Source organism: Oryzias melastigma, linkage group LG24 (genome assembly GCF_002922805.2).
Source record: "Oryzias melastigma strain HK-1 linkage group LG24, ASM292280v2, whole genome shotgun sequence".
Classification (NCBI taxonomy): domain Eukaryota; kingdom Metazoa; phylum Chordata; class Actinopteri; order Beloniformes; family Adrianichthyidae; genus Oryzias; species Oryzias melastigma.
Window position 1 is genome coordinate 21,547,956 of NC_050535.1, and position 27,003 is coordinate 21,574,958.

General features: G+C 39.6%; 1 protein-coding gene and 1 long non-coding RNA gene across 3 annotated transcripts; one reads left to right on the forward strand and one right to left on the reverse strand.

The window, feature by feature from the left end:
* Nucleotides 1-1,080: 1,080 nt before the first annotated feature.
* On the forward strand, nt 1,081-25,538 carry gabrr1 (gamma-aminobutyric acid type A receptor subunit rho1). Of its 2 annotated transcripts, XM_024291823.2 has the most exons (10): nt 1,081-1,461; nt 7,727-7,780; nt 9,493-9,599; nt 15,875-15,942; nt 16,016-16,239; nt 20,652-20,734; nt 20,820-20,960; nt 21,030-21,182; nt 22,206-22,402; nt 24,850-25,538. In XM_024291823.2, the coding sequence occupies exons 1-10, from the start codon at nt 1,355-1,357 to the stop codon at nt 25,135-25,137; spliced, it is 1,422 nt and encodes a 473-aa protein (XP_024147591.1). In that variant the 5' UTR covers nt 1,081-1,354; the 3' UTR covers nt 25,138-25,538. The 2 variants fall into 2 exon arrangements, with proteins under 2 accessions (XP_024147591.1, XP_036066425.1); XM_036210532.1 differs by having other exon boundaries at nt 20,820-21,182.
* Nucleotides 9,281-10,340, reverse strand: LOC118598158. Its single transcript, XR_004947273.1, has 2 exons — nt 10,143-10,340; nt 9,281-10,075 (listed from the first exon to the last, which is right to left on the reverse strand). It is a non-coding gene; the product is annotated as an uncharacterized LOC118598158 (long non-coding RNA).
* Nucleotides 25,539-27,003: the final 1,465 nt, after the last annotated feature.

The window sequence follows — 27,003 nt, forward strand, 5'->3', positions numbered from 1 at the left end:
CCAACTGCAGCATCACAGCCGGAGACCTGCCTTACCACAGCTGGGTGGCGATGCAGGCCCCCATCCTGAGCCGCAGTGGCTGAACAGCTGGTTTTGTCTCAGCCAGGATAATAGCAAGTTCTTGCGACGGCGATGGATCGAAGGATCTGCTCCAACTCCTCCAAAAGTAAAAGTTGAATCAAATAACTCAGAAACATTTCCAGCTTCGCGCTTCACACGTTCAACTTACGGTGGCTAAGGTACAGGAAATTAGCCAGAAAAGCTGCACCTACTTATATTTTGTTCAATTAAATGATAAAAAATAATAAAACAAGGCTACACCGTCCAAATTTAAAGCCCTCTACATACGATCTTCCCGCTTTATGAAGGACCCGCCCGTCGGTGACCGCGAAGGCGGCGGCATCGGAAAGAATTCAGACACAGCTCAAGAGACCAAAACAAACGCTGACGTCACGTCAGTGTCAGGATTTGATTGGCTGGATATCCATGTGCTCCTGGATCGACCACTTGCTCTGGTGACACTGTTAGGGCGAAGTTTTTCACTCCGAATTTTTTTATGTTGAATTTCTGACCCATCGAAATTTTATGTCTCGAAATTAAAAACACATATTTCTTAAGATAGAAAATATTTTTTGAGAGATAAAAGCTTGCTGTTTAAGAAGCAAGGATTAAGAAAAAAAATCAGAATAAAAATCCAGAGGTTAAAAAAATCAGAAAAAAATTCAGAGGTTTAAAAATTCAGGATAAAAAGTCAGGGGGAAAAAAATTCTGAGTCTGATGGAACTAAAAAACTTCCATATATGAGCCCCTGTCCCTCAGAAGTCCTGTGCACGTCCCTGCCCGCGCGTAAAAGTGCGGATGGGGGTGGGGGTCGGACCCGCGCAGACTAAGAGGGCTGATGCTGGAGCGTTTAACCCGCTGATACTGCGGCTCTGCCTGCAGCTCCATCACTGAGCCTGGATTAGGTTACATAACTTCCTATAGACCCATACTGGTATCGACTTCACAGTTTTCACCTTTGGATTTCTAAAGTTTTCATCTTCGTGAGTTCTGCTTCTTCAGACCTGATGTGAGGTCGGTTCCTCTGAGGTTCTGTGCTGCTGGTTCTCCTCACATCCACCTGCGCGCGGGGAAACGGCGCGTTTCTAATCCCCGCCCTCTGACATGCGTGGGAGGGAGGGAGGGGGGGCTGCCTCCCCCTCCTCCACGAGACCAAATGCAATCCAACAATGTATGCATTCTCAGTGTGCTGAGCGCGCAGCGCGTGTGCGGGATGCGCGTCCTGTGCGTCCTGTGCGCACACGGCGTCAGGAGCCAGCTGCACCTGTGAGCCGCGGGACCGGACCCGGACACCATGCACACGGACGTGGTGCTGCTCGCCGCGCTGCTGGGGCTGCTCGGCGCGTCCTGCGCCCACAAGCCGTCCAGGGGGCAGAAGCTGCAGCCGCAGAGACACGTCAGGTGAGTGGGGAGGGGGGCCGGAGAGCCCCGAAGGGTCAGTTTGGACTCTGAGACTGCAGCTCCACTTTGACGGACTGCTTCTGGATCCTCTTGGTTCTGTTCTGAACCTGATCGAACTAAACTCATGCATTAAAGTGATTTGATCTTTCTGCTGGAATAATCTTTTGCTGAAATTAGCATGACTCCAGCAGCTGGTTGCAAGCAAAAGGATTTATCTTCTTTATCTGCAGCTTCTGTTGATGATGCAATGATATCAGAGGGTCTGTTGTGTTTGGACAGAAGCTCATTTCTGAAAACATTAAGGGATTTTAAAGTTTAAATATAAGCTCCGACAGTATCAAGAGATTGATCTGCAGAAACATCAAACATTGATGTTTTCAAAGATGCCTTTTTAATGAACAAAAGAGGATTTTTGTGTGTTGTTACAAAGACTAGAAGCTGCAGATCATCACTGAACATGAAGCAGAGCCTCATTAAACTGAAATGTCTTTGACTTTTGCATCTCTGATTCCTGCATGCAGAGATGGTCTGTAGAACATTTTTCCTTCTGAGCTGAAACAGCAGATTTCATCAGGTAATGGATAAGGAGTGAAGAGCTTCTGTCTGTTTGGTTCATGGTTCTGCAGAGAGTGGATTTTTCTAACATCTCTCTTTACGAGGGATGTAAAAGATATTAGACACGTATCTGAAAATCGATCAATCGGTGGGAGTAACACCAGTTTCGGTTTGGGATGTAAAAGATAGATATGTATCGAATATTGATTGTTCAACTGCAGTATCGTTTGCAAACCACGGATATGAACAAGATTATGTTGGTTAAAAGGTATAAAATCAATCAAAAAGTAAATCATTTGTTTCTGGCTAGCTGCAGTTTCTATTTCTGTATACTTTTCTACTGTCTTTGTCTTTTTCTGTTCATGCGATGCAAACAAAAAGACCTCCAATCATAATTATTATTTATGGCTCTAAAATCCATATGAATAATAAATATCTAGATTTTACCCTTTTTGGTGGAAGAATCTGCATTTTTCAGATTCATCTTAAAGTTAATTGAATCCTTGACGTATCAGTTTGTGAATCACGTATCGAGATGTGTATTGAATCGTGTGAGAGGGAACGATACACAGCCCCACTTTTTACTCAAATCTTCTCAGGGGGGCTGCTGGACGGTTATTTTTTCATGATTATTATTAATCATGAAAAAATAACCTATTAATGGTGACGTCAGACAAAATGGCAACAGGACCAAATATGTGAATATTGACTTCCAGTGTTGGGGCTGTACGGTGGCGCAGTGGTTAGCGCTCTTGCCTCACAGCGAGAAGGCCCCGGTTCGAATCCCGGCTGGGACCTTTCTGTGTGGAGTTTGCATGTTCTCCCCGTGCATGCGTGGGTTTTCACCGGGGACTCCGGCTTCCTCCCACCGTCCAAAAACATGCTTCATAGGTTCATTGGTGACTCTAAATTGCCCCTAGGTGTGAATGTGAGAGTGAATGTGTGTGTGATTGAGGCCCTGAGACAGACTGGAGACCTGTCCAAGGTGAACCCCGCCTTCGCCCTTCAGTAGCCGGGATAGGCTCCGGCACCCCCGCGACCCCGAAAGGGAAGAAGCGGACAAGAAGATGAATGGATGGATGGTGTCTGTTCAATGACGGTTCAGTGGAGTTCGCTCATCCAGTCCTCATGTGGATTTGGAGACAGTCATTGATCTTGCTCTTCATGGTGTTTTGTGGGAGGTGCTCTGGGAAAACTGGTTCCTGTTCCCTCCACTACGGCCCACACAGTTTGAGAAGACGTTGATTTTGACAGTTTTTTGCAAACCCGTCTCTATTAACAATCGTTCCCTTCAAAAACCCACTATTGGGAAAGCAGGACAAATACAATGCAGGTCTCAGAGGTGACCAAAGGTGGATTTGGACTTTAGCCCCGCCCTCTCTTTTTCCTGCAGCTGCATTAGGAAACATGCAATCTCTCACGTGCACGTTTGGCTCCAGCTGCTGACAGATGTTCTGTTAAAGGACAAAAAAGGAGGCAATGGCCCAGATCCGGGAGCGGTGACACAGTTACGTTTGTTAAAACTCAGACGCTTGGAAAACTTTGAGAGGCCAAAGCAGAGATTTAAGTTCAGAAAAAAAAAAATTTATTTATTTCATTTCTATTCAATAAAAGGAAAAACAGGCAATACAACCTTGAGTTGTAAACTCAGAACAAAAAAAAACTGAAAAGGGGACAGAGCGCCTGCTAACAAATCAATCCATCAATCAATCAATCAGTAAAACAGAAAAACACAAAACATTCTGCCGATTTAGGATACAATAAGAGAAGATTTTAATTTACAATTACAAACATCAACCAGTGATGAACGAACTAGATAATGCTAGTGTGAACGCTTTTTGCTGAATGTATTCACTAAAGATGCTGAAGCTTTCTGCTGAAAATGGTGACAAAATTTACCTTAATTGGTGAAGCGATTTGATGAAAATGCAAAAACTATTTGCAAAATGTTAAATTTGCTAAAAGACAGAAATTTTGTTAAAAAACTATGAAAGAGCGCTCAAGTTGACCCAAATTTCTGAAAAATTTGAAGTAAAAGTGCTTAAAATTCCCCAATACATGCCAATTTGAAAAAGAAAAAAATTGTGTGTTGCTTAAATATGAGCTGAACTAAAAATTAGCCCCAAAAAACCTTAATAGATGCAAAATGAGCCAACAAAACTAGCTCATTTAAATACTGGCTAAATTCTAAAATAGCCTAGAATTCCTCAGTAAACCTAATTAGTCTAAAACAGAAGTTATACTCTAAATTAGTCTATTGGGTCTGGATATGTTCTCACTAGAGAGGTAACAGGACTATAATTGAAAGTTGGTGCAATGGGTGTGGCAATAAATTTGGGGTAAGGCTGTTCTCACTCCATGTCAGATATTTGTATGGAGCTAAATTGGGGCCAATATTATTTGAAACCCAAATAAAATAAATAAAACAAATATTGGTGTTTGGTCAAAAAAATCTCAACAACTTTTTTCTATTCTAAAATAAACATAATTATTTTCAGCTTCAAATGTTCTGTTTTTTAGGTTTCAAAACTCAAGATTTCAGTTTCAGAACTTTTTTTTCAGTTTCAATTTTTTTTTGTTTTCGAATCTGAAAAATTTCAGTTTTAAAACTTTTTGCCCTGTTGTGTTGCGTTGGGGCGGGGCTAACACGAGGACCAATCAAAATCGATGAGGGTGGTACCTTCAGTCCTGGTGAATTCACTGACTCTGAGAACTGTGATCATTACGGTCAGAAAATGTCTGTGTAGTCTGTACTATCATAGTCTGAAGTTTTCCCAAGACGAGTGTAAAAAGCAGAGTTTTATCACGTACAAACCGTGCGTCTGAAACGCTGATCTAGTCCATTCAGAGCGCCATCTTACTGTGTTAGAAACAAGCATCAATACGTCCTTAGCAGTTTTGGACATTTTACTTTTTTTTTTCTTTTTTTTGGCCAAACACCAATATTTTTTAAATTTGTTGTAATTTTGGGTTTCAAATGATATTTGCCCAAATTTAGCTTCATATACAGGTTGTCTTTTTTTTGTATCCATCTAATAAAAAAAATTAACCCAAATAAACATGTAAATCCCATTCAACTGTCCCTGAGTAATTTCTGTGTAAAAACACAAATAAACGACCTAAACTTAAAAGTTCCGGTTCTGTTAGCTCTTTATTTAAAGACCACTCCAATTCTGTAATTGGTGATTTTAACATATAAATGTGGCATTGTTCTAATGATAGAAGAAATATATAAAATTATTTAAGATTAAAATTGCATTTCTGAGTATTTCTTTATTCAAATCATGACGAATCAGAAGTAGACAAAAACATTTGACATTTGAAAAAGCTCTTGGAAAGTTAAAGTCTCCCTGCTCCTTCTGATTCATCCACTCACAGTCAAACAGATCCATGAACGTCTTTGTTTTCCTCGTCTAAAGTGGAATCTGGATCAGAACTGTACGACTTTAAAGCTCTGATATTGTTCAACATTTTTGTTGCACTGGTGATGTTAGCCTGGGGTTGTGAGGAATGATGGGATATCAGCCAAGGCTTACTTCTGTGCCAACAGTCCCGCCTACAATTCAGAGGGAAATTTCTAATACTGCCGCTCTGCAGAAACTATGTCCCAGAAAACCTCACAGGTTTTTGGATTTTTGCTAAAAACGGCATAATTACTATTAAGAACGATTTTACAAAAGATGATTGGACTGAGACTTTAGAAAAGTTGGTGTTTTTGTCCGTCAGTTTGTCATTAATCAGAAGGTCTTCCATCAGAAGCTGCACCAGGAAAGCTGAGCTGACAGAGCAGGTTTGAGCTCGCCGCTGCAAACCCGCTCTGTTTCAGCAGCAGCGGTGAAACGGGGCGGGCCTGCTTTGAAAAATCACTTACTCTGATTACGTAACCTTTAATCTGAGTTTTAATGGGCCTCCTGAATTATCTGAATTATTGCTATTGTTGTGCCTGTGGCAGAGGTCAGTCAGCCGGAAGGAAGGGCCAGCATTTTAGCATCCTCTCCAGCCCGCCTGGACGTCTTTAGATAGTTCCCGTCAAAGCCACTTTGCCTCCCTGCTGTCAGCTTTCAAAGGATTTCGGATGGGAGCGCATCCGCTGGCCTCACTGGTCTCTACTGGAGGGGCAGGGCAGCAACAGCTTGATGCTCCCACAGCAGATGCTTGGTTACTAAAGGCAGGAGCTTGCGTCATTGAGACATTTGGAGCCCTCACAGTTAACATAAAAATGCTCCATCAAATTCCTCCATCAGCACATTCATAAACAGTTTTTAACAGAACTGAACAGATTAAGATCAAGCAGAAATGATTTAATCCAAAACGGAAAAATCTGTGAAAACTGACTCACCTTTGTCATTTAACGCCAATTTAATTCAGTGAATTATGGGATTGATTGGAATGTAAATGACAGGACAGTGAAAAATGCAATAACACGACTGTGAATATATGTATGGAAGGGTTCATGACTCAAAATAAAAGTCAATCATGGAAATTCTTTTACATTTTAACATAGTACCTGTCTTTCTTGTCTCTTGAATAAAATGAAAAAGTAATCCTCCAAACTGCTTCTTTTTCTTCTTCCACACAATTGATTCTGTAACTTTCAAGTAAATTTGTTCCAAAGTTAAATTAGAAATATCAAATCTGAAAATTAAAATTGATAAACAGAAATGTTTTTTCATTTTCACAATGTAACTGCATTACTTGTCTCTTAAATAAAATGAAAAAGCAATCCTCTGAACACTTTTTTCTTCTTCTACATCGCTCATTCTGTGACATAATTAAAATGATAAAGAAAAGGGCATTTGACATTTAATTTTCAAAATGTTTTCCAGCTCATTTGTACCAAAATTCATGTATAAATATCACATTTGAAAATTAAAATGGATTAACAGAAATGCTTTTTTCTTTTTCACAATGTATGATTATCTAATAAAAATAATGTCAAATAAGCTAATCAAAATAAGGACCAATCAAAACGATGATGGTGACTTCAGTCCCGGTGCGTTCACTGACTCTGAGAACTGTGGTCAGAAAATGGCTGTATCAGACAGGGTAAAAACAAGAGTTTTATTGGAGGTTTTAACTTTTTTTTAAAACATAGTTACATTTTATAACGCATAAAACACATTTTCTTTGTGATATGAACAACATTTTTAAAACAAAAACTATTACACAGTCCTGCACATTACCAAAATGTAACTACCGGTATATATTTAAAAAAATTTAAGTGAATACCTGCAACAGTGAGATTCGAACCCGAGAAATATTTACGTTTTTTTTTTTTTTTTTTTTTTAGAAAAGCAAAAAGTTTTGGACATTTTACATTTTTTTGGCCCAAACACTAATATTTTTTCTAATTTGTTTTATTTGGGTTTCAAATAATATTGGCCTCAATTTAGCTCCACAGAAGCCCTGGTTGTTGTGCCTCCTTTCACTACCTACTGCTAACTACCTGGACCGTGTGTGTTTTTGATGAAGTCCGTTGAAAACCAAGCAGCTGACGGACCCTCAGCTGTTCAGACCTGTGGATGCATGTTGCAGTTTTTCACTTATTTAGACCTTTGTACAGCGTGTAAATGTGACAATGGATGTTTGTAGAGTTCAATCCAACAAAGGCTTGTATGTTTCCAGTACTCCAGGAATTAAGTGGATTAATTTAACAGTTTTATTTCACCAAATGTCCTTCAGTCCGGTGAAAAACGTCTTTCTGTTTCAGATCAAAGCGTGAGTTGTCTTTAGCGGAAGGATTCAGTAATGACAGGTTTGGCAGGTATGCTTTTATTTTTTTATGTTTCCTTTTATTCTTTGTGTCATTTAAAGTAGAACTATAACTGTTTTTTGTCCCAAGAATCTTAATCTTAAATCTGGATGACAGAAATGAAGGCACAGTGTCAATCTTTTAATCAGACATTGTCACAGAGTCTAGAGGGTGGCCTACTTCCTCATCTCTTACTAAGACCTCGCTAATCCTGTCTTATCCTTTAGAGTAAGAAGGTTCATAAGATTATTACCTATGATGTACAGATTTACCCCTTTTAAATCGAGCCATGGTGATCAAAATCACTGAGCGAGGAGGATTTCAGAGATTATGCTAATTTAAATACTTGATTCCACTTGTAAATTTGCATAAACATTGGTCTTACAAACAAGTGTGACATTTAATGTCTTTAAATCTCAGTCATCTTATAGTTTTTTTACTATTATTATTTTACCAATGAGCTTCAATAGTCCAAAAAAGAATATAAGAAACTAATAACCCAGAACACTTGACCTATGTCTATTTTTTTAATTCTAAAGTTATAAATCATAAACTGATCAATCACATGCCTCAATAGAAGTGAGTTTGAACCGTCTATTGACAGATTTTGTGGAGCCAGAGGTAGACGTGTGACCTTCTAACTAGCTCACATGACTCTGACCAACTCAGAACAATCCCAGCTTACTGACCATTCCTGGTTTCAACATGGCTCCGTCTGTATCAGGAAAAAATGACGACTGAACTGACTTCCTTTGTTGTCGTCAGAAGTAAACCATTTTTTAAGGAGTGATGTCACACTCACTCTATCCAGTTCTCCTATACAGTCAATAGATGCACATCACATGACTGCATGTTGAAGTTTATGCAGCATAATGTATGGATACTATATTCAGTAAATGATTGAATTTTTACATTTTTCATTGTGTTTGGAACAAAGTAAAACAAAATCTACCTAAAAAAGAGCATTTCTGTTGTTGTTTACCTGTTGCAATGATAATACAGGCATTCGGTCATTCATTCATTCATTTGCTCATTTGTTCTCTCATTCATTCATTCATTCATTTATTGATTTGGTCATTTATTCTCTCATTTATTTAATCATTCATTTGCACATCCATCCATTCATCCATTCAATCATTCATTTATTTGCTTATTTATTCATTCATTCATTCATTCATTCTCTCATTCTTTCACTCATTCCTGCATTCACTAAGGTAACAAGCAGGAAAAATTCTGCACGTTCAATCCATCCTAAAGACGGATTTAATAAATATCTACAGAGAGTATAAGTTATGAAATTATCCACAGCCATAAGTAAAAACTGGGAAGACTTTGGTTAAAGTTTTTTTCCAAATTCAGTTGAAAAGTGACCTGTTTTATCCTTTCTTCAGGAAAGAATAACTTTTTAAGCTTTTCACATACAAAAAAAAAAACCAAAAAACAAAAAAAAAAACAAAAAAAAAAAAAACGATGCTGGTGCCAAAACAATGTGTGACGTTCACTCTTGGCCAATTTGTTGCTTCAAATGATTATGGTCATTTTCCAGTAGGGGAGTGTGACTGAACAGTGAGCTGGTGTTTGTTTGTTACTAAAATAACATTAGAACTCTCCTTATTTAAGACCTGAGGAAAACATGACGGCTGGTGGAAACGACTGCACCAGCTCTTCTGTTCTCAGGAAGCTTCCCATCAGATATTCACCCCGACATTGTCGTTTTCTATCAGCACCATTGTCAAGAGAAGCCCAGACGTCACTAAAGTGTGGGGCAGAAAGTCCGAACAGCTGCTGAGGATAGACGACCATGACTTCACCATGCGACCGGGATTTGGAGGTAAGAGCTTCATCTTTCTGGAACCCAGCAAAGCTTCCCCTCATCGTGCTGACAGATGGGAGACTGTGAACTCTTTTCTTCGAATTTGAAGTCAAGACAAGCCATTAGCTATGTCAAGTATTCCTTAAGACTCCCCTCTAAATCTCAGTCCACACCAACCAATCTCTCCTCATGTGTAAACAGGAGAGCGAGACTGTCCAGCGCCTGGTTTGCAGAGATGACATAACGCAGTAGGATTATGTTGAGCCATGCTGCCGTGGACCAGTGATTAATCACAGCAGTTCTGGTCTGTAGCTTTTGGTTCAATACTCCTGTTTTAATCTGCTACATGAGCAGGACTTAAAGTGTGAATCACTGCGCATTTACATCTTCACACTTACATTCCCACATAAGTTTAAAACCTCCTTGGAATTCTTGGAAAGCCTTTCTTTAGCCAACAGCAGCCTTTGATCGGGAGCTTCTGCACGGATCTAGAGCTGTTGAGTGGAAACCATTCTTTTTAGATGGCACAGAAGAAAATGTGAACTCTTTGCAAATACTCACTGAATGGACTTTCCTTTTTGGCACTGAAGCAAATGTTGGTTTCTGAGAATTTCAGCTTTGTTTGGTCTCCAGACTGCAACCATTGGCTCTGATTTACACAGCATAGTCAGTCGTTTTGAGCCAGCAAATCCAAATTTGTACTTTTTGGCTGGGAAATGTAGCCTACAATATACTGGAAACTTACCCCTGGTTCACACTGGACGCGGAAGCTCCACAGTCCTCCACGGTCCTCCACAGTCCTCCACAGTCCTCCACAGTCCTCCGCGGTCCTCCGTGGTCCTCCACGGTCCTCCACGGTCCTCCACGGTCCTCCACGGTCCTCCACGGTCCTCCACGGTCCTCCACGGTCCTCCGTGGTCCTCCGCGGTCCTCCACAGTCCTCCACGGTCCTCCACGGTCCTCCACGGTCCTCCACGGTCCTCGACGGAAGGCTATTTATCTGCTTTAATTCTGGCAGGAATTTACATCAAAGAAAATCCAGTTTATTTTCAAAATATAACCAATCTTTCACAATAAAACACCACGATTGACAAATGTGATCATGTTTTTGTATCTAAACAGACTGTAGAGATGAAAATGAACATACAATCACAACACACACTTCTCTCTGTGTCTCAACAACAGATACATTAAAGAAGTGTAGGTCTACTAACTACTTAATTCTTCTTAGCAGAAACATGGGCTCATATTTTTAGGTTTTTAGGATGGCAGCATGACATGCTGACAGACTGCGAGAACAGGAACACCTGATCCACCATCAGCTACCAGCTAGAGGTCATTTTTTTTGTTTCTGCCATCCTAAAAACCTAAAAATATGACCCCATGTTTCTGCTAAGAAGAAGCAAGTACAGCAAAACCAGACTTGCCTTCAGTCAGAAGTATTGCTAGTCAGTGTCCTACTCAGACTAAGCCTGCTTTACGGGTCTTGTAGAATACAACTTGGGATGATTGCGGTCTCAGCTTACAGCCAGAAGTTCCTGGTTCTAATCCCGACTGGGACCTTTCTGTGTGGAGTTTGCATGTTCTCCCCCTGCATGTGTCGGTTTTCTCCAGACGCTCCAGCTTCCTCCCACCATCCAAACACTACGGCCCTGGACCGGCCCCCAAACACTTTCAGAGATCCATTATTATTTTTTGTCAATCTGGCCACATGATGCAGACCCTCATAGAATGGGACTTTTTATTCCACCCGTCTACTGTACCTCTATCTGAACAAATCCCCATCAAACAGAACAGAATACAGTCTTCTCTCTCTTTCCACATACAGTTCTCCTGGTCTCAATGCAATCATGCTGTTTTTTTTTTTTTAACAGCGCACCCTGTTCTGCGTCCTGATTGGCCGGAGACCTTGTCAATCAATCTTTTCCAGTCTGTGCAGAAATGTACAGTTCTTCAAACCCACATAATTCTGCGATGCGATCAGATTTTAGTTTTTATTCTATAAACTCGGATTTATAAATGTCTATGAGAAAAGTGGGGAGAGTGTTTAGTGAGGAGCTTCACATCTGTAATCTTAATTTGCGGGTTTCATCTTCACGGTTAGTTTTAGTTTTCTCCATTGACTGTATATAAGGACTGGACTGAGCAATCCCCCTACTTTTGTGTTCCAAATTTTCACAGTTAACCTGTGTAAAGATGAGAACAACTTCCTCCAGAGCAGATCAGATACTGAGAACCAAATCAGCTTCACAAAGATGAGATATTTGATATTTCTAAATGTTAAGATTTACCATGATTACAAACCTTCTTCATTTTTCTTACTTTTCATTTTGCACATTATAATTAGTATTTTGGTTTGTGGTTGTTGTGTTTTCTGTTGTTTCACTTTAAACGTTGAATAGTAACAAAATGTTTTTTGTTTTTATCTTGTATTTTGTACATTTTATCTGGGAGGAAAATAAACATAATTTAACATAGCAACATAATTTACACTTAAAAATATAAAAAAAAGTTTTACATCAGTTTTTCATTTTTTGCACAAGTTAATAGTTATTGATAAGTTAAATAAAACAACCTAAAGAGCTAAAAGATCCAGATGTCTATAAGATCTCTGTGTGAGGAGCTGCAGCTCTCCAACGTCTCAAAAGAATCATGACAGGAGAGGATTCTCTATACTGGTTTACTTTATGGACTCTTTAGATTCATTTTCTCTGTGAAGATTACAGAAAGAGATTGTTAAAATGTGGCTGTGTGTAGCTCTCTGGAAAAACACAGTTGTTTTCATTTTAGACAAACGTTTAGATTGTTTCACTCTTTCTGTTAGCTCACAAACCGCCCCGGCCCCCCATCAGAGAAGAAAACAGTTATGTGGCCCTCACAGGAAATCATGTGTTACAATTCAGTCTCTCATTTTACAATCATCAGCTGTCTTTATTTAAGTTCATTATCCGTCCATCCTCTATCCATCCATCCATCCTCTATCCATCCATCCATCCTCTATCCATCTATCCATCCTCTATCCATCCATCCATCCTCTATCCATCCATCCATCCTCCATCCATCCATCCATCCTCTATCCATCCATCCATCCTCCATCCATCCATCCATCCATCCATCCTCTATCCATCCATCCATCCATCCTCTATCCATCCACACATCCTCTATCCATCCACACATCCTCTATCCATCCGTCCATCCTCTATCCATCCGTCCATCCTCTATCCATCCGTCCATCCTCTATCCATCCATCCCTTGAACCTGCTGAATCCCTTTCGTGGTCACAGGGTTTCTAGAGTCTGTTGGGTGAAAACAGTAGCAGGTTACTAGTTTGTTGCAGGGCCCAAGTTGATGTTCCTCAGTGTATTTTAATGTCTGGGTTTTAGTTCAGTGTTGTAAGGTCATTTACTGATCTTGTTTACGTCATCAGTCTTTTATTAGTTTTCTCTATGTTCATATTTCCGTTGCATTTGGATTTTATTTAGTGTCCACAACACAGATGTTTGACAGAAAAGGCTTAATGTGGAATCATCAGACCCACCCCATCCCTGACATCTTTGTTACCAAACTTACAAAAAACACTTTGAAAGCACTCTGCATTGTTTTTTTATCCCTGAAAACACAAGATACATTCCCCAACTCTCTGAGCCCTTCTGGATGGATGTGATGGGGACAGCCGACGATCCAACTGTCAGTCGCAGCTGCCAAACACTAACGGCTACACAAAACAAACCAAAGCCTTGTGTAAGCTCTCAATCTAATTAACAGAAGAGTAAATCCCCAAAATGCAGAACAAACTCTTTTCACAGCATCTAGATTGGATTTCATTTGTTATTTCATTTATTATTTCTTTTGAAAGCTTTGTAAGGAAAAGAACAGATTTCACAGGGAGATTTGCTTTGAATTCAGTCTTTCTTACCATGACTGGAGGAAGACTAATCATCTGATGTAGACAAGATGAGACAAAACAGGTAAAAAACAACTGAAATATCTACTGTGAGAACAAACAAAACATGTTAGAGATAATAAAAATGATACGAATAAACATGAGAGCTAAAGAAACCAAAAAAAGCAAATAATCTTAAAGTCTCACTCTGATAAAACTCATATTTTTTAGTTTTTAATTGAGTTTTGAGTTTTTAATTTTTTTTTTTAATTGAATGAATGATCTTCTTTCCATCAACAGCTCTGCTGCACATGCACTAAACCCTCATCTGTTCCTAGTGTCTAGTTCAGGTTCTGGAGAAGAGAAGATGGTATCTTCACATTGACTGCAGTCAAATGAGCCGCCGTTCACATTTCTGTGGTCAAATCAGCATCACTGGATTTTTGGTGTGAGTTTCATCCAATACTTACGGTAGCAGGACTGAGAACGCTGGAAAATCTCCACCAGACTCCACGGAGCTTCTTGATGTGACCACGGAAATGTGAACGGCGGCTCATTTGACCGCAGTTGGAAAGGATTGTAAATCAATGAAAGAGCATTTTGATGTTAGCTTTGATTATTTTATCAAGAACTCTGAGAAACCAATGATTGAATGTATTGATCACAGTCAATAAACATTGGAGAATTAGCTAAAAGAGTCTTTGGTGAACTGGAAGGAGAAAGAATCAGGATTTTGGAGGAAGTTCTGTCCATGAAGATCTTCACTTCCTCGTCCAGCTGACATCCGGATCAGAACCATACGGCTGGACATTACCCAGATTGATGGATGTTTTTATGGAGCAGTGGTGAAGATTTATGCTAGTGAGACACAATTGAAACTAGATCAAATGATGATCTGGATGGGTCTCATAATAACGTTTATGTCTACCTCCCAGAGGGACGTAGAGCTGGTTCAAATAGAGAGGAGCCTAGCCGCTGAATGGTCTGTCTAGCATTTTAGTTTTGATCGCTTCAGGAAAAATCAATCGCTCGGCAGTATAAAGGCACTTCCACTGGCAGCGTGACAACTCCAAACCTAAACGCTGTCCTATTTTCAGTATTGATGGGTGTCTAACTTGCATTTGCTTTTTTTTTTTTTTTTAGAGCATTCTTGTTGCTGCATCCCCATCATCCCCCTGCATCTTCTGCTTTCGCTACAATAGAATAGTTCTTATATTGAGAATTTATTTTAAAAAGTTCTACAACTAAAACTGTGAAGTTTTTGAAAAAATGATGCTAAGAGTAATAATTAGGGCTGGTGACTGTGCTCCTCCCATGGACAGGGAGGCTGATAAATAAATTGTCTCAGTTTGGAGACATACAAGTTCTCCATTAAACTTTAAAAGACAACGTGTTTTTGTAAGCACACTTTTTAAAGTTTAGTCACTCCTTGTCTGTTATCAGACATCTAATGCTGAGTGTACTTCAACTCGATGAAGCTTGTCTACTTTAAATTTGAGAGAAAGAATGTTATAAATATATCTTGCAGGAATATTTATAGCTGCACAACTTTTAAAAAAGTCTTGGAAAAGTCTGATGAGAAATTAAAGTAGTTGAATGGGCCAATGTCTCTACATGAACTTGTATATTTATGTCTCCGTGTGGAAATGTTTACACGATTGCTAAGATTATCATAGTAACCAGAGTCTCATCTGATCTGACTTCAGTTGTCACGATTGAGAATTTACACTCCTTTGTATGTCAAAGATGTGCTTGTAGTCTGAGATCATTGGTTTCACCTTCAGTAGAAAGCTCAGTGTCATCAGCATAGCAATGAAACTTTAGATTTTCCCTTTTTGTTACTGAAAGTCCCCCAATGACAATTTTTTTTACTTAAAAAAATCATTCCCAGTAGTGTTTTAATGATGATTATGAAGTTTATGAAATTCAGTCAATGTGAAGATACCATCTTCTCTTCTCCAGAACCTGAACTAGACACTAGGAACAGATGAGGGTTTAGTGCATGTGCAGCAGAGCTGTTGATGGAAAGAAGATCATTCATCCTTTTCTGATTTGTTCGATTTTTTTTTTTAAGGATAGAACATTAAGCGCCATGGTGTCTTCTGTTTCACTTTGAGAAATGTGAACAATAGCTACATACTCTCGGTTACCATCAATTAGGATTAGGGTGCTCACTCCACTGGCTCTGTGCTGCTTCAAAGAAATGTCCAGGCATTAGCTTTTATGAGGATTTGATGAAAGAGAGCAGAAGTCAGTGTTTGACTCAAAGCTTTAAAAGGAGTCACGACCCTAAAAGAAACCCTAATGCTGCAGCTCTAACGAGGATCCTGGTTCACATGGACTCCCATCAGCGCGTCATAGATGACTCGAATGGTGTTGGTGCTCATGAACAGCTGTGTGTGTGTTTCAGGACCCGCTGTTCCAGTTGGAGTGGATGTTCAGGTTGAAAGCCTGGATGCGATTTCAGAGGTTGACATGGTACGTGGAGCGAGCTGTAGAACACTGTGATCTTTGACACAGCACTAAAGACAAACGTTCTCTGTGTTTCAAGGACTTCACAATGACTCTGTACTTAAGGCACTACTGGAAAGACGAGCGCCTGTCTTTTAAAAGCAACACCAACCAGAGTATGACATTCGACGGCCGCCTGGTGAAGAAGATCTGGGTTCCCGACATGTTCTTCGTCCACTCTAAGAAGTCCTTCACACATGACACCACCAAGGACAACGTCATGCTGAGAGTGTACCCTGATGGCAAAGTGCTCTACAGTCTCAGGTATTGTTGAATCTGGAAATCGTTGACTTCTTGTTGGGCGTAGTCTCAGTTACAACACATGATATAAATGTGGGATTACGGCAGAGCTTGGTTGGATACAGCCGTTCAGTCATCAGATGTGTGTCACTTTGATTAACTTCATCAAATCAATACTGCCTCTGGGAAAAAAAGATCTGATGTTTATCAGCTCAAAGGTCAATCTTTACTGGAAAGCAATTGTAATAAAAATATATATATATATGAAAATAGTAATAAAAATAAACACAAAAATAATCAAATAAACATCCACCATGATCTGTCCCTCTGATGGATTCATTCCTGATCCAACCTGGTCTCTCCCAAAGAGAACCTCAACATCTTCATCTCTACTACCTCCAGCTCTGCTTCCTGTCTCTGCATCAGATGACTGCGTTCACCACAGTCTTCTACAGCTTAACTTTCATTCTTGATGACACTCCTTCTGATGGGCAGAAGGATATTAGGCGACATATATTTGATTGCACAGACATGAGGATGAGCTGATGTTCCTTTGGACCATAAAACACTCCACATTCATTTTCTTTATGTTCTGCTTTACTGTTCGGACATTTTTTAACCTGTCTTCAACTCCCTGAAGGAAATTTATGTCGGAAATTTTTGTCTGCTGTATGCCTTGCATTGATAAAAGAAAGGGGGTGTTCAGACTCTAGAAGCTCTTCATCTCTGGTATTATAAAATCAAAACAATTTTTTATGCGTCACAAAAAAGCACAATAAAATATAAATTATAAGTACAAGAAAATGTATGTTCTGTTTTTAATTTTACATGTTTCTGCTTTCTTTAATGTCTAAAGGTTTTCATTATTTGCATTCGTTGTCTAAACTGGCTCTCCATACAAAGTCAAGGTTTGAAAGGACTATTAAATAATGCAATAATACTACTGTGAATGTTTTTTGCTCAAAGTAGTCGCTGAAGATGCTAAAACATTTTGCTAAAAATGGTGATGCAATTTACTTTAATTGCTGAAGGTATTTGCTGAACATGCAAAAGCTATTTGCAAAATGCTAAAAGACTCGAAATATCTTAAAATAACAATGAAAGAGGGCTGAAGTTGACCTAAATTTATAAAAAAAATGCTGTAAAATTGATTAAAAACCCTTATACAAAAATATTTGGTGTGTTGCTTAAATATGAGTTAAACTCCAAATTAGGCCAAAACCTTAGAAGATGCCAAAAAAAAATACTAGCTCATTGCTTGAATACTACTAGCTAAACTCCAAAATAGCGCTAAATATTATATACATAAATCTAAATATGCTAACAAAAACCAAGAGTTTTATGTTTTTTACAAATAAATGGTTTTGTATATTAAAAATATTGAATCCTGTACCAATACAAAAGCTGCTAAGACAACTGAAGCCTGGACCTGTTTGACATCTAATTTTATTTTATATATTTTTTATATGTTTTTTATGTTTCCTTTCTTTTTCCTTCCTTTGTTACCCCCTGGCAAGTTCAAATTCATTATCTGTAATTCTCAGTATTGGCTCATTATATGGAATGTATTATATGATTCTTTGTATGTGCTACATTTTGATAATAATTTAAAAAAAAACTCCAAAATAGCCTAAAATTCCTCAGTAACATATATCAGTCAAAAACATTAGCCTTTTGCTAAAATAGAAGCTAAACTCTAAATGAGCCTAAAAACACCCCAGTAAATAAAAAAGTAGCCAAAAACGTTAGCATGTTGCTAAAATAGTAGTTAAGCTCCAAATTAGCATAAAATCCCTCAGTAGATGTCAAATTAGCCAAAAAAAAGCTAGCACATTGCTTAAATACTAGCTAAACTCCAAAATAGACTAAGATTCTTCACTGAACTAAATTAGACAGTAGACATGTTGCAGCTCAATGCCATTTTTTGTGAAAATTACTACAAAAGATGAAAACATAACGCATCAACATATTGAAACGCTTGTTGCTAATTTATTTATAAATACTAAACTTAAAAATGTTCTCTTTCATTTCTTATGGGGCATATTTTTCTCAATACTTCAAAAAAGTTCATGAACTCCCAAAATACAAGCAGTAATCTCCTGAATGAGCTGGACGTTTTGATCCCAAGATTGATGAAATCGCTGTGATTGAGTTTCTACGTGTTGAAAAACGTTCAGAAAGGAGCAGGAGAATCACTGTGAATGCTTACTAAGCAATCACACAACTACATCTCTGATGAATTCAGCTGTAATCAGATGATTGGATGGGCAGGTGTCCAGATCAGTTTATGCTCGGTGGTTTGATACATTTCCCATGTGGTTATCAAACTAAAAAAAACATCGATTTGTGCTTAAAACTCGCATGAAGTTGTTTTCTATTAAGGAGATCGTGAATGGAGAAGATGTTCATGAACTGAAAACAAAGTTTTTGGGTCTTTAAGTGAATCAAGTTACTCTAATTACCCATAATGGTATTTAGAAGGAACAAAAAAAATAAAGTGAGGGAAAAATAAAAAAAGCCACTTGACATGAGAGTGACCCAGTAATCTTGGTGAGCGATAGGAAGCCTGAGCCAAGATAGCTGATTCTCTAATCCTCATTGGCAGAGTAACAGCTGGCCATCATCCCTGTGACCACTCAGGCGTAGTGCTGACTTCCTGACAGATGGGAGCAATCCAAATTCAAACAATGACATCAGTCCTGTCCACGTTTCAGACGCGCACCAACATCCCGAATTAATTTACTTTTCAAACTTTGGGCGCCCGAACAATAAGATCCTGCAACAGAGCCGGATTTCCCGGCAATCAGAACTTTGAGTGCTTGTGATGAAGGTATACGCGTCACATGACCTGCTTTAATCTGCTGGAGCTGCTGGGAGAGTTTCCAGGCTAAGGCAGATTGGAGAGTGAGGGGACAGTTTGTTGACAAACCATATAGCTCCATGCCGTCAGCTGGATTATATATTTTCATTTTGCATCTGAGTGCAGGAAATCAAATCTCTGCCTAGTCTGTGGTCCCTGCATCGTTTCCGTGACGATGCAGAGCAGATAACACCAAAAGTAACACCAAAAGGAGCCTTTTAGTGCCGATATGATGAAGCTCTGGGACTGGAACTGCAGGTTGGACGCTGAACTCTGAAGTTGATGCTGCAGCTGCTTGAAGCGAACAGCAGGAATGACAGGAAACGATCATTTTCTGCATTGATTTGGTTGAACTTTAGTTTTTCGTTTTAGTTCTGTAGAGCTCACACTGCTTTTTCAGCAGAACTTCCATCAGGATGGGGCCTGAACATCGAGTCCTTTTCATTTGCAAACCCTCTGTTGTGGATTTGCTGTTGTGCTCGGATCATTGTCCTGTTCCATGACCCAGTTTCAGACAAGCTTCATTATTAGTCCTTTTTAAACCCAGTCCGTGTACATCAAGTCCTTTAAAAAAGAAAAAAACAGGGGATTAAAATGTGACTATTAGTGGAAAAATATGCCTTTGAAATCAACTCTAAAATAGGACAATGTGATTTTGACCTAAACATATAAATTGAACGTATCATAAAAAGTTATCTGACATCAACGTCAAATTCAGATTTTATTGTTTCACACATTTGACTCAATTTCATAAACATTCTTGTTTTTACTGACTATTACTTTATTTGATTATTTTTATTATTATTATACCATCAAACTTTCCAGTTTTTTTTTAAATATAAATTGCTTTATTTAGTAATAAACAATCAACTTATTTTGGTTCCTCCTCTTCAGTCATGACTCTGATGACTTTTGGTTTCAAATGAAGCTCTAAAATTAGTTTGTAATTTGTAATTCTGTTGATAGCTTAATATCACAAAACGTTTGCCTCATTGGGCTTCATACCGGTAATTGTACAAAAGCAGAAAGTCGATCTTAAAATAAACAATAGCTGGTTGCTAAACTAAACAGACTAAATAAAACTGGTTATCTCTTTGCTTAGACCCTCCTTCTCAGTAAGGAAGAACTGCAAAAAACCCAGATTTTTTAGGGCTGACATGCAGACATGCGATGTACCAGGACTATTAAAGAGGAGTTAGCTTATCAAGTCTACAACTATGTGTCTGAATATAGTTGATTCAGATAGAACTAAGGTTCAGGTGGGCCCGAGGTCCACGGCCAAGACGAGCCAGAGGCATGTTCCACGGCCAACAACAGGATTTCAGACGATCCACCCGGAACCTGAAATCTCTCCTTCTCCTCCGGAGGGGGGTGGGAAAGAGGAACAACACGTGAATCACACTGCACCAATCAGAAGCAGAGAGTACTAAATAAAAGATAGAATATAGGAGTGGATAAGTAAATGAGAATGGAGGAGAATAACGTTTGTTTGATCTGGGTAAATGTGTCAGTGTTTCATGGCTCTTCCTTCCAGTATTTCCATGTCTGATGATCGACTGTTTGCTGTTTCTCTCAGAGTAACCGTCACTGCCATGTGCAGCATGGACCTCAGCCGCTTTCCTCTCGACACCCAGACGTGCTCTCTGGAGATTGAAAGCTGTGAGTCGCTGCAGTCCGGTCCTCAGTGGAGGAGGTTTGTGGATGTGTTTGAACCATGACACGTTTCTCTCTTCTGTGTCCACAGATGCATACACAGATGATGATCTAATGTTGTACTGGAAGGAAGGGAACAGGTCCCTCAACACAGATGAGAGAATTTCTCTCTCCCAGTTTCTCATTCAGGAGTTTCACACAACCACAAAGCTTGCCTTCTACAGCAGCACAGGTATGCTGAAAAGCTGCATCATGCTCTCCATCAGGACTTCGCTTCACCTCTGCTCTGCCTCCTCTCCAGGCTGGTACAACCGTCTGTACATCAACTTCACTCTGCGGCGGCACATTTTCTTCTTCCTGCTGCAGACGTACTTCCCCGCCACCCTCATGGTCATGCTGTCCTGGGTGTCCTTCTGGATCGACCGCCGGGCCGTCCCAGCCAGAGTCCCTCTCGGTGAAAACTCTTAATCTTTGACTGTTGTCTAAAACCTCAATAAGATTTAACGAAGCACATATTGGAACGAGGAGGAGCTCCCAGGACATTTGCTTACTTTACCAAACACTAAATGCAGATTTTATTTGATTGTCGTGCCGGAGAATCTGTAGCACAGAAGATTTTCTTACCAGACATTTGGATGATTTTGCTCTATAGGTCTGTTTGCTTATTGTATGTATAGTGTTTCGTAGAAGATTCTCTCTGGATCTCAAGAGTTCTGTAATGACTAGTGGGAGTCATGTCTGACAGTTTTAGCTGTAGAAAAAGTCCTTAAAAAAAGGCATTTTTATTCCGTTGGCAGATTATCTTTCAATCAGAAAATCTTCCAACAGAGTAAGAGAAATGTTTCTACCAAGAATTATTTTTTATGTAAAATAATTCCAGTTACTGAGACATGTTTTCTCAAATTAAGATTATTTTGCCATTGAAAAACTTTCTTGATAAGATCATTTTCTTGTCAGACAGAAAATAAGACAACTTCTCTAGTAAAAAAGGTCTTAAGATTCAGGTTTCGCGATGCCCACATTACCATTAAACTCATTTGAACACCCTATTGTAAACAGATTTTATTTTCAGACCTGAAAGCAATATTCTGGAACCAAAAAAAAAAAAAAGAACGCTGTTTAGATGTCTCAAACCTCACATCTTAAAACCCCTCTATAATGAGTCTCTGCATGTTCGACTGATGACTCAATCTGAGAATGGAGTCCACTTCTGCCACCAGCTCCTCTTCAAAACTTCCTTGTGTTCAAACTGCACAGTTACTCCACCCTGTGCTACATTTTCATATGTGCAGCTAACCGTGGAAAGTCTTTTCAAATTAAAAGTCCGAAAGTATCCTTCAAGCATGAACCTGTTGCCCAAAATATAACCAATAGAAAAATACTCATGTCTCAGAGGCTCATTTATATTTAGTGTATTTTTACACTTTTACAGTGAGGCAGAAACACAAAGGTGAACGGGTGTCTTTGTTATCCACAGGTATAACCACGGTGCTCACCATGTCCACCATCATCACCGGAGTCAACGCCTCCATGCCCAGAGTGTCCTACATCAAAGCTGTGGACATTTACCTCTGGGTCAGCTTCGTCTTCGTCTTCCTCTCGGTGATAGAGTACGCTGCGGTCAACTACCTGTCCACTCTGCAGGAGCGGAAAGAGAGGAAGCTACGAGAGAAGGTGGGTTCTTTGTGCTGCTGGTTTGGAGCATTCACATGCATCCCAACACAATCACCATAACATGAACTATCTCACATGTCATGGAGAGAATTAGACTCACTGGATTTGTTCACGTGTAATTCTTGATTTATAACTCAAACTATACATTTTGTGTGTAACTGTGTGTTCTTGCAATTGTGTACTGACATGTACACTTGAACATCAAAAATGTACAAATACAAAACACAACTTATGCACACACAACTTGAAATTACTCCAGCTTAAAACTAACTACAAATTCAAAATGGCCCCCACCCATACAAATTTGTTAATAGTACGCACCAATCACCTGATACACACAGATAAACTAAATTTAAGCGCGGATCAAAATCACAAGTGCATGATGGGTTATGAAACTCTTTTCATGTCTCCATATTTGTGTGCAGATGATGCGTTTAAATGCTGGTAGGATACTGGGTCATCAGAGTTTTCTTATCAGCTTCTTTGAACTTAGACTGTGGATAATATCTGGTTAAACTTGAGATTTTTCCACTTGCTTAAATGATTTCAAGTTGTACGTGTTTAAATTGCATTTTTTTTACATGTTGTAAGTTTTTGATATTTGAGAATACATGTGAAAACAAAATTGCAGGAACTCACAGTTACACTCAAAATGCATTGTTTGAGTCACAAATCAAGAATTAGGCACACACCATTGAGTCTATTTCTCTCCATAAAATCTTAACTCTTCAACAACGGAGATGTTGTCGGCGACACCTAAATAACATGCTACTTAACATACCATAACTTTTGACCATTTTGGAGATAAACATAAATGAACTGATTCTGACACAGAGAACAGCAGCTTCTGTTAAGTTCCTTATGGTGCATTCACACCAAACGCCTGTCATATTTACTGCTCAACGCCTTGACACTCCTGCTGTGAAGTTGTTCTGGAATTCATTTGTTGTCACATCATGGATGATGTTGGTCGAGTAGCTTGAGTCTATATGTTTTGGAGATCTCTTCAGAGGCACCAGCAAGCACATCACTGTGTTTGTTTTCACCAGATCTTTCAGAGTCTCTCTGGTTCTGTGTGCTTCACTCCTGCAGTGAGAGCTTCACCTGAGGACCGTTTCAAACGTTACTTCTGTCTGTCTGAGGTCCAGTTTGAGCTCTAACCCAAGAGGGGGAAATACAAATAAAACTGGAGAATCTTTTTATTATTGTCTTGATGAAAATAAGAAAAACATCATCAACCCATGAAGCTAGAGCGATCCAACAGCACTTGCAGCAGCTCTCCAGGCTGCTGGGCAGCTAACCGGCGGCGGGCAAGCAGAGCAGGCTCCGCCGCCCTGGACAGTAGACCTCACTAGATCTGCTGGGCGTCTGGACAGCAGCGATTGCCATCAGCTCTGATGGAGTCTGGGGAGAAGAGCTCGCTAAGCTATCCACCAAGCCTTTCCTTTGTGACACCCCCCTATCCCCCCCATCCGGCATTTTTTTCCATCCGGTCCAACAAAAAAGAAAAAAAAATGTATATATATATATATATATATATATGTATAAATATATATGTATATTTATATATAAATTTTTTACATAATGTATATACATAATGTATATAAATAACGTTTAGTATTATATACAACAGGGGTTTATACTCAATAAATCCCTGTTGTGACGGTAAAATCTGCCCAACACAAGAGGCTCTCAGCCCACATCTGTTGGCTCAGCTGTTGGACAGTCCATCAGCTCAATGAGCTCTGTGACGGGCTGACGATCTATCCAGGGTGTATCCTGCCTTTAACCAACAGTAACTGGGACAGTTTCTGGGAACCTAGCAGTTGAGAAAATGGAAGTCCATGACCAAAATCCTCACATCAAACGCCATCTTCAATGTTTATTTCTACTCTTTGATCTAGTCACTGAAAACGTGTCCAAAGCTGAGTCTCTGATTGATTGAGATGCCGCGTCAAGCTCGCTGTGCCCACCGCCAAAATCGCGCCACAGCAGATTATGTCTTTACATTGACTTAACATTGAAACTTGACGCCTCTGCCGCTCCGGCGTCAATGCACCATTACGCTGACATGAACACATTACTAAAGTGTTGGATATCAGCACAAAGCTGCTGTTCTCCACTTCAGAATCCACTGGAATTACGTTAATTAACGGTTGAAGACTTACTAAAGTAAACACTGAAGCTAAAGCTCTGGTGTTAAAGGGTTAACAGAGATGCTGTCAGCTTATCTCATCATGTGTTTAGTGTTTCTTACTTCGCATTACACAGGGAAGCCATTTTGAATTTCCAATAGTAAATCATGATCATGTTTGTGATAAAACAATTAACTAAAATCAACTTTTCAAAAACAGCATTTTGAGAGATTTTCTTCAGGTGTTTTATACTTCTTTTGAAACTTTTTTTCCCCTAACCGTTGTCTGTGGGACCTGTGGGTTTCCTCTCAGCTGCCGTGTACCTGTGGAATGGCCCACCCTGGACTGATGTCCGCCAGCTACAGCGAGGAGGACGTCAACACCACAGGGAACTACGGCATGCCGGAAGAGAACGGCGTCAGACGGGAGAGGATTCTGGCTGAGCTGGTCATGGAGAACGACCAGGTGACCGGCCACGTCGGCTCCAGAGCCTACAGCAATGTCTGGATCGACACGCACGCCATAGACAAGTACTCCCGGGTCATCTTCCCGGGATCCTACATCCTCTTTAACATCATCTACTGGACCATCTACTCCTAAGGGAGAGGAAATGAAAACGAGGCAAACTGAAACTTTCCTGGTGAGAAAAGAGGATCTGATCTGAGCTTTGGTGACAACGCTGACGTGATGATCCCAGCAGGAACAGCTTTATTCACAAAAACCTGCACGGTAACAGAAAACGAGCAAAAAGGAAAGGAACCTGGACCGAAAACTTGCTTGTTTTTTATGTCATCTGCTTTTTCATTTGGGACCCTCAAATAATATTCACAATGCATTCAAATTCTCAAGTGTTTCTCAGGTTGTTTTTGACTAAAGGTTTTACTATAGATCAAACCTCAATCAGGAAGCTTTGTTAATGGCTAGTCCTGATAGACAGGTAAAAGACACAGAGTTGTTCTCTCTGGACACTAAAGACCCACTCAGATGAAGACTGTTTTTAATGTTTTTGTGGCATTGCAGACAGATAGATCCAAGAACGTCTTTGTTTTCCTTGTCTGAGCTGGAATCTGGATCTAAGCTGTACAGCTGGATAGAAATTATATTTCTAACTGTTTTTGTTGCACCACTAATGTTAGGTTGGGGGTGTGAGGGGCTGTAAGCTAGAGGGACGCAGAGTAACGCCTGGTTCATACTGGACGTGGAAGTGCCGCATAACGGAGGCCGCTTCCATTTGGCGCCCTTGTTAACTTATGATGTGTTCACACCAGGCGTGGAGCGCCGCGGTCCTCCGCAGAAGATCCGCGTCATGCAGCAGATCAATTCAGCGTCTGGTCTGTATTGTGCGCGAGCGATCCGCGTTAATTCTGGCAGGAAGTTACATCAGAATACATGAGAAAATTTGGTTTATTTTCAAAATATAACCAGTTTTTCACAATAAAATTAGGGCTGGGTATCAGTATAATCAATTCTAGAAATGATTCTATTCGATCCACAAGAACCTGGACGATTTGTTTATTATATGAAGACATTAATAGACAATAATATGTTTTTGTTATATTCATATTATTCTGATCCAGTTCACATACTGTAAATGTGTCAGTGAAATACTGAGATTGTTAATATCATCCAGTGTTACATGGATTCTCTAAAGGAGAAGTTCTAACTAAAATGTTCAGATCATTCACATTCCTGGAGGACGTTTCAGTTTGGACACTAGGTGGAGATCACGCTATAGCATTACACCTTATTCCAGAAGAAGGATAAAGAATGAGGAAAAACTGTCTTCTTGACGACAAATGGTTACTTTAAAAGTATGTCCTTTAAAGAGTTTGTAAAATTCATGTCTGTGAGTTTATTAAGATGTTCATTTAGTCAGCAATGAATATTTAGGTCGACTGAGCGTTAGCATTAGCCGTTCTATGGGAGATTCCATTAAATGTTAGCATCAAGCTAGCAGACTTTAGCTTTATGTGCTAAACCGATTTATATTTTTATGAACTAATTATTGATGTATTAAGCTTAAAATAGATTCAGATCGATTTTATCAACCCAACCTTAAATAAAACACCACAATTGACAAATGCGATAATATTTTTGTATCTATACAGACTAAAGAGAGGAAAATAGACACACAATCACAACACACACTTCTCTCTGTGTCTGAACAACAGATAAATTAAAGAAGTGTAGGTCTACTAACTACTTGCTTCTTCTTAGCAGAAACATGGGCTCATATTTTTAGATAATTAACTCACCCATGATGGGAAAACAAAAAATGCTCTAGCAGAAGAACCTGTTGACCGTCGCGGAAAAATACGTGTCAGGTGTGAATTGCAGGAGAGAGCGTTCATTCTGCTCCGCGTCGCTTCAGCGTACAGTGTGAACAGAGAGCTCTCAGAAACAGGGATGGGAGGACGGGGTTGTTCTGTGCCAACTGTCCCGTCCACAACTCAGAAGTGAAATTCT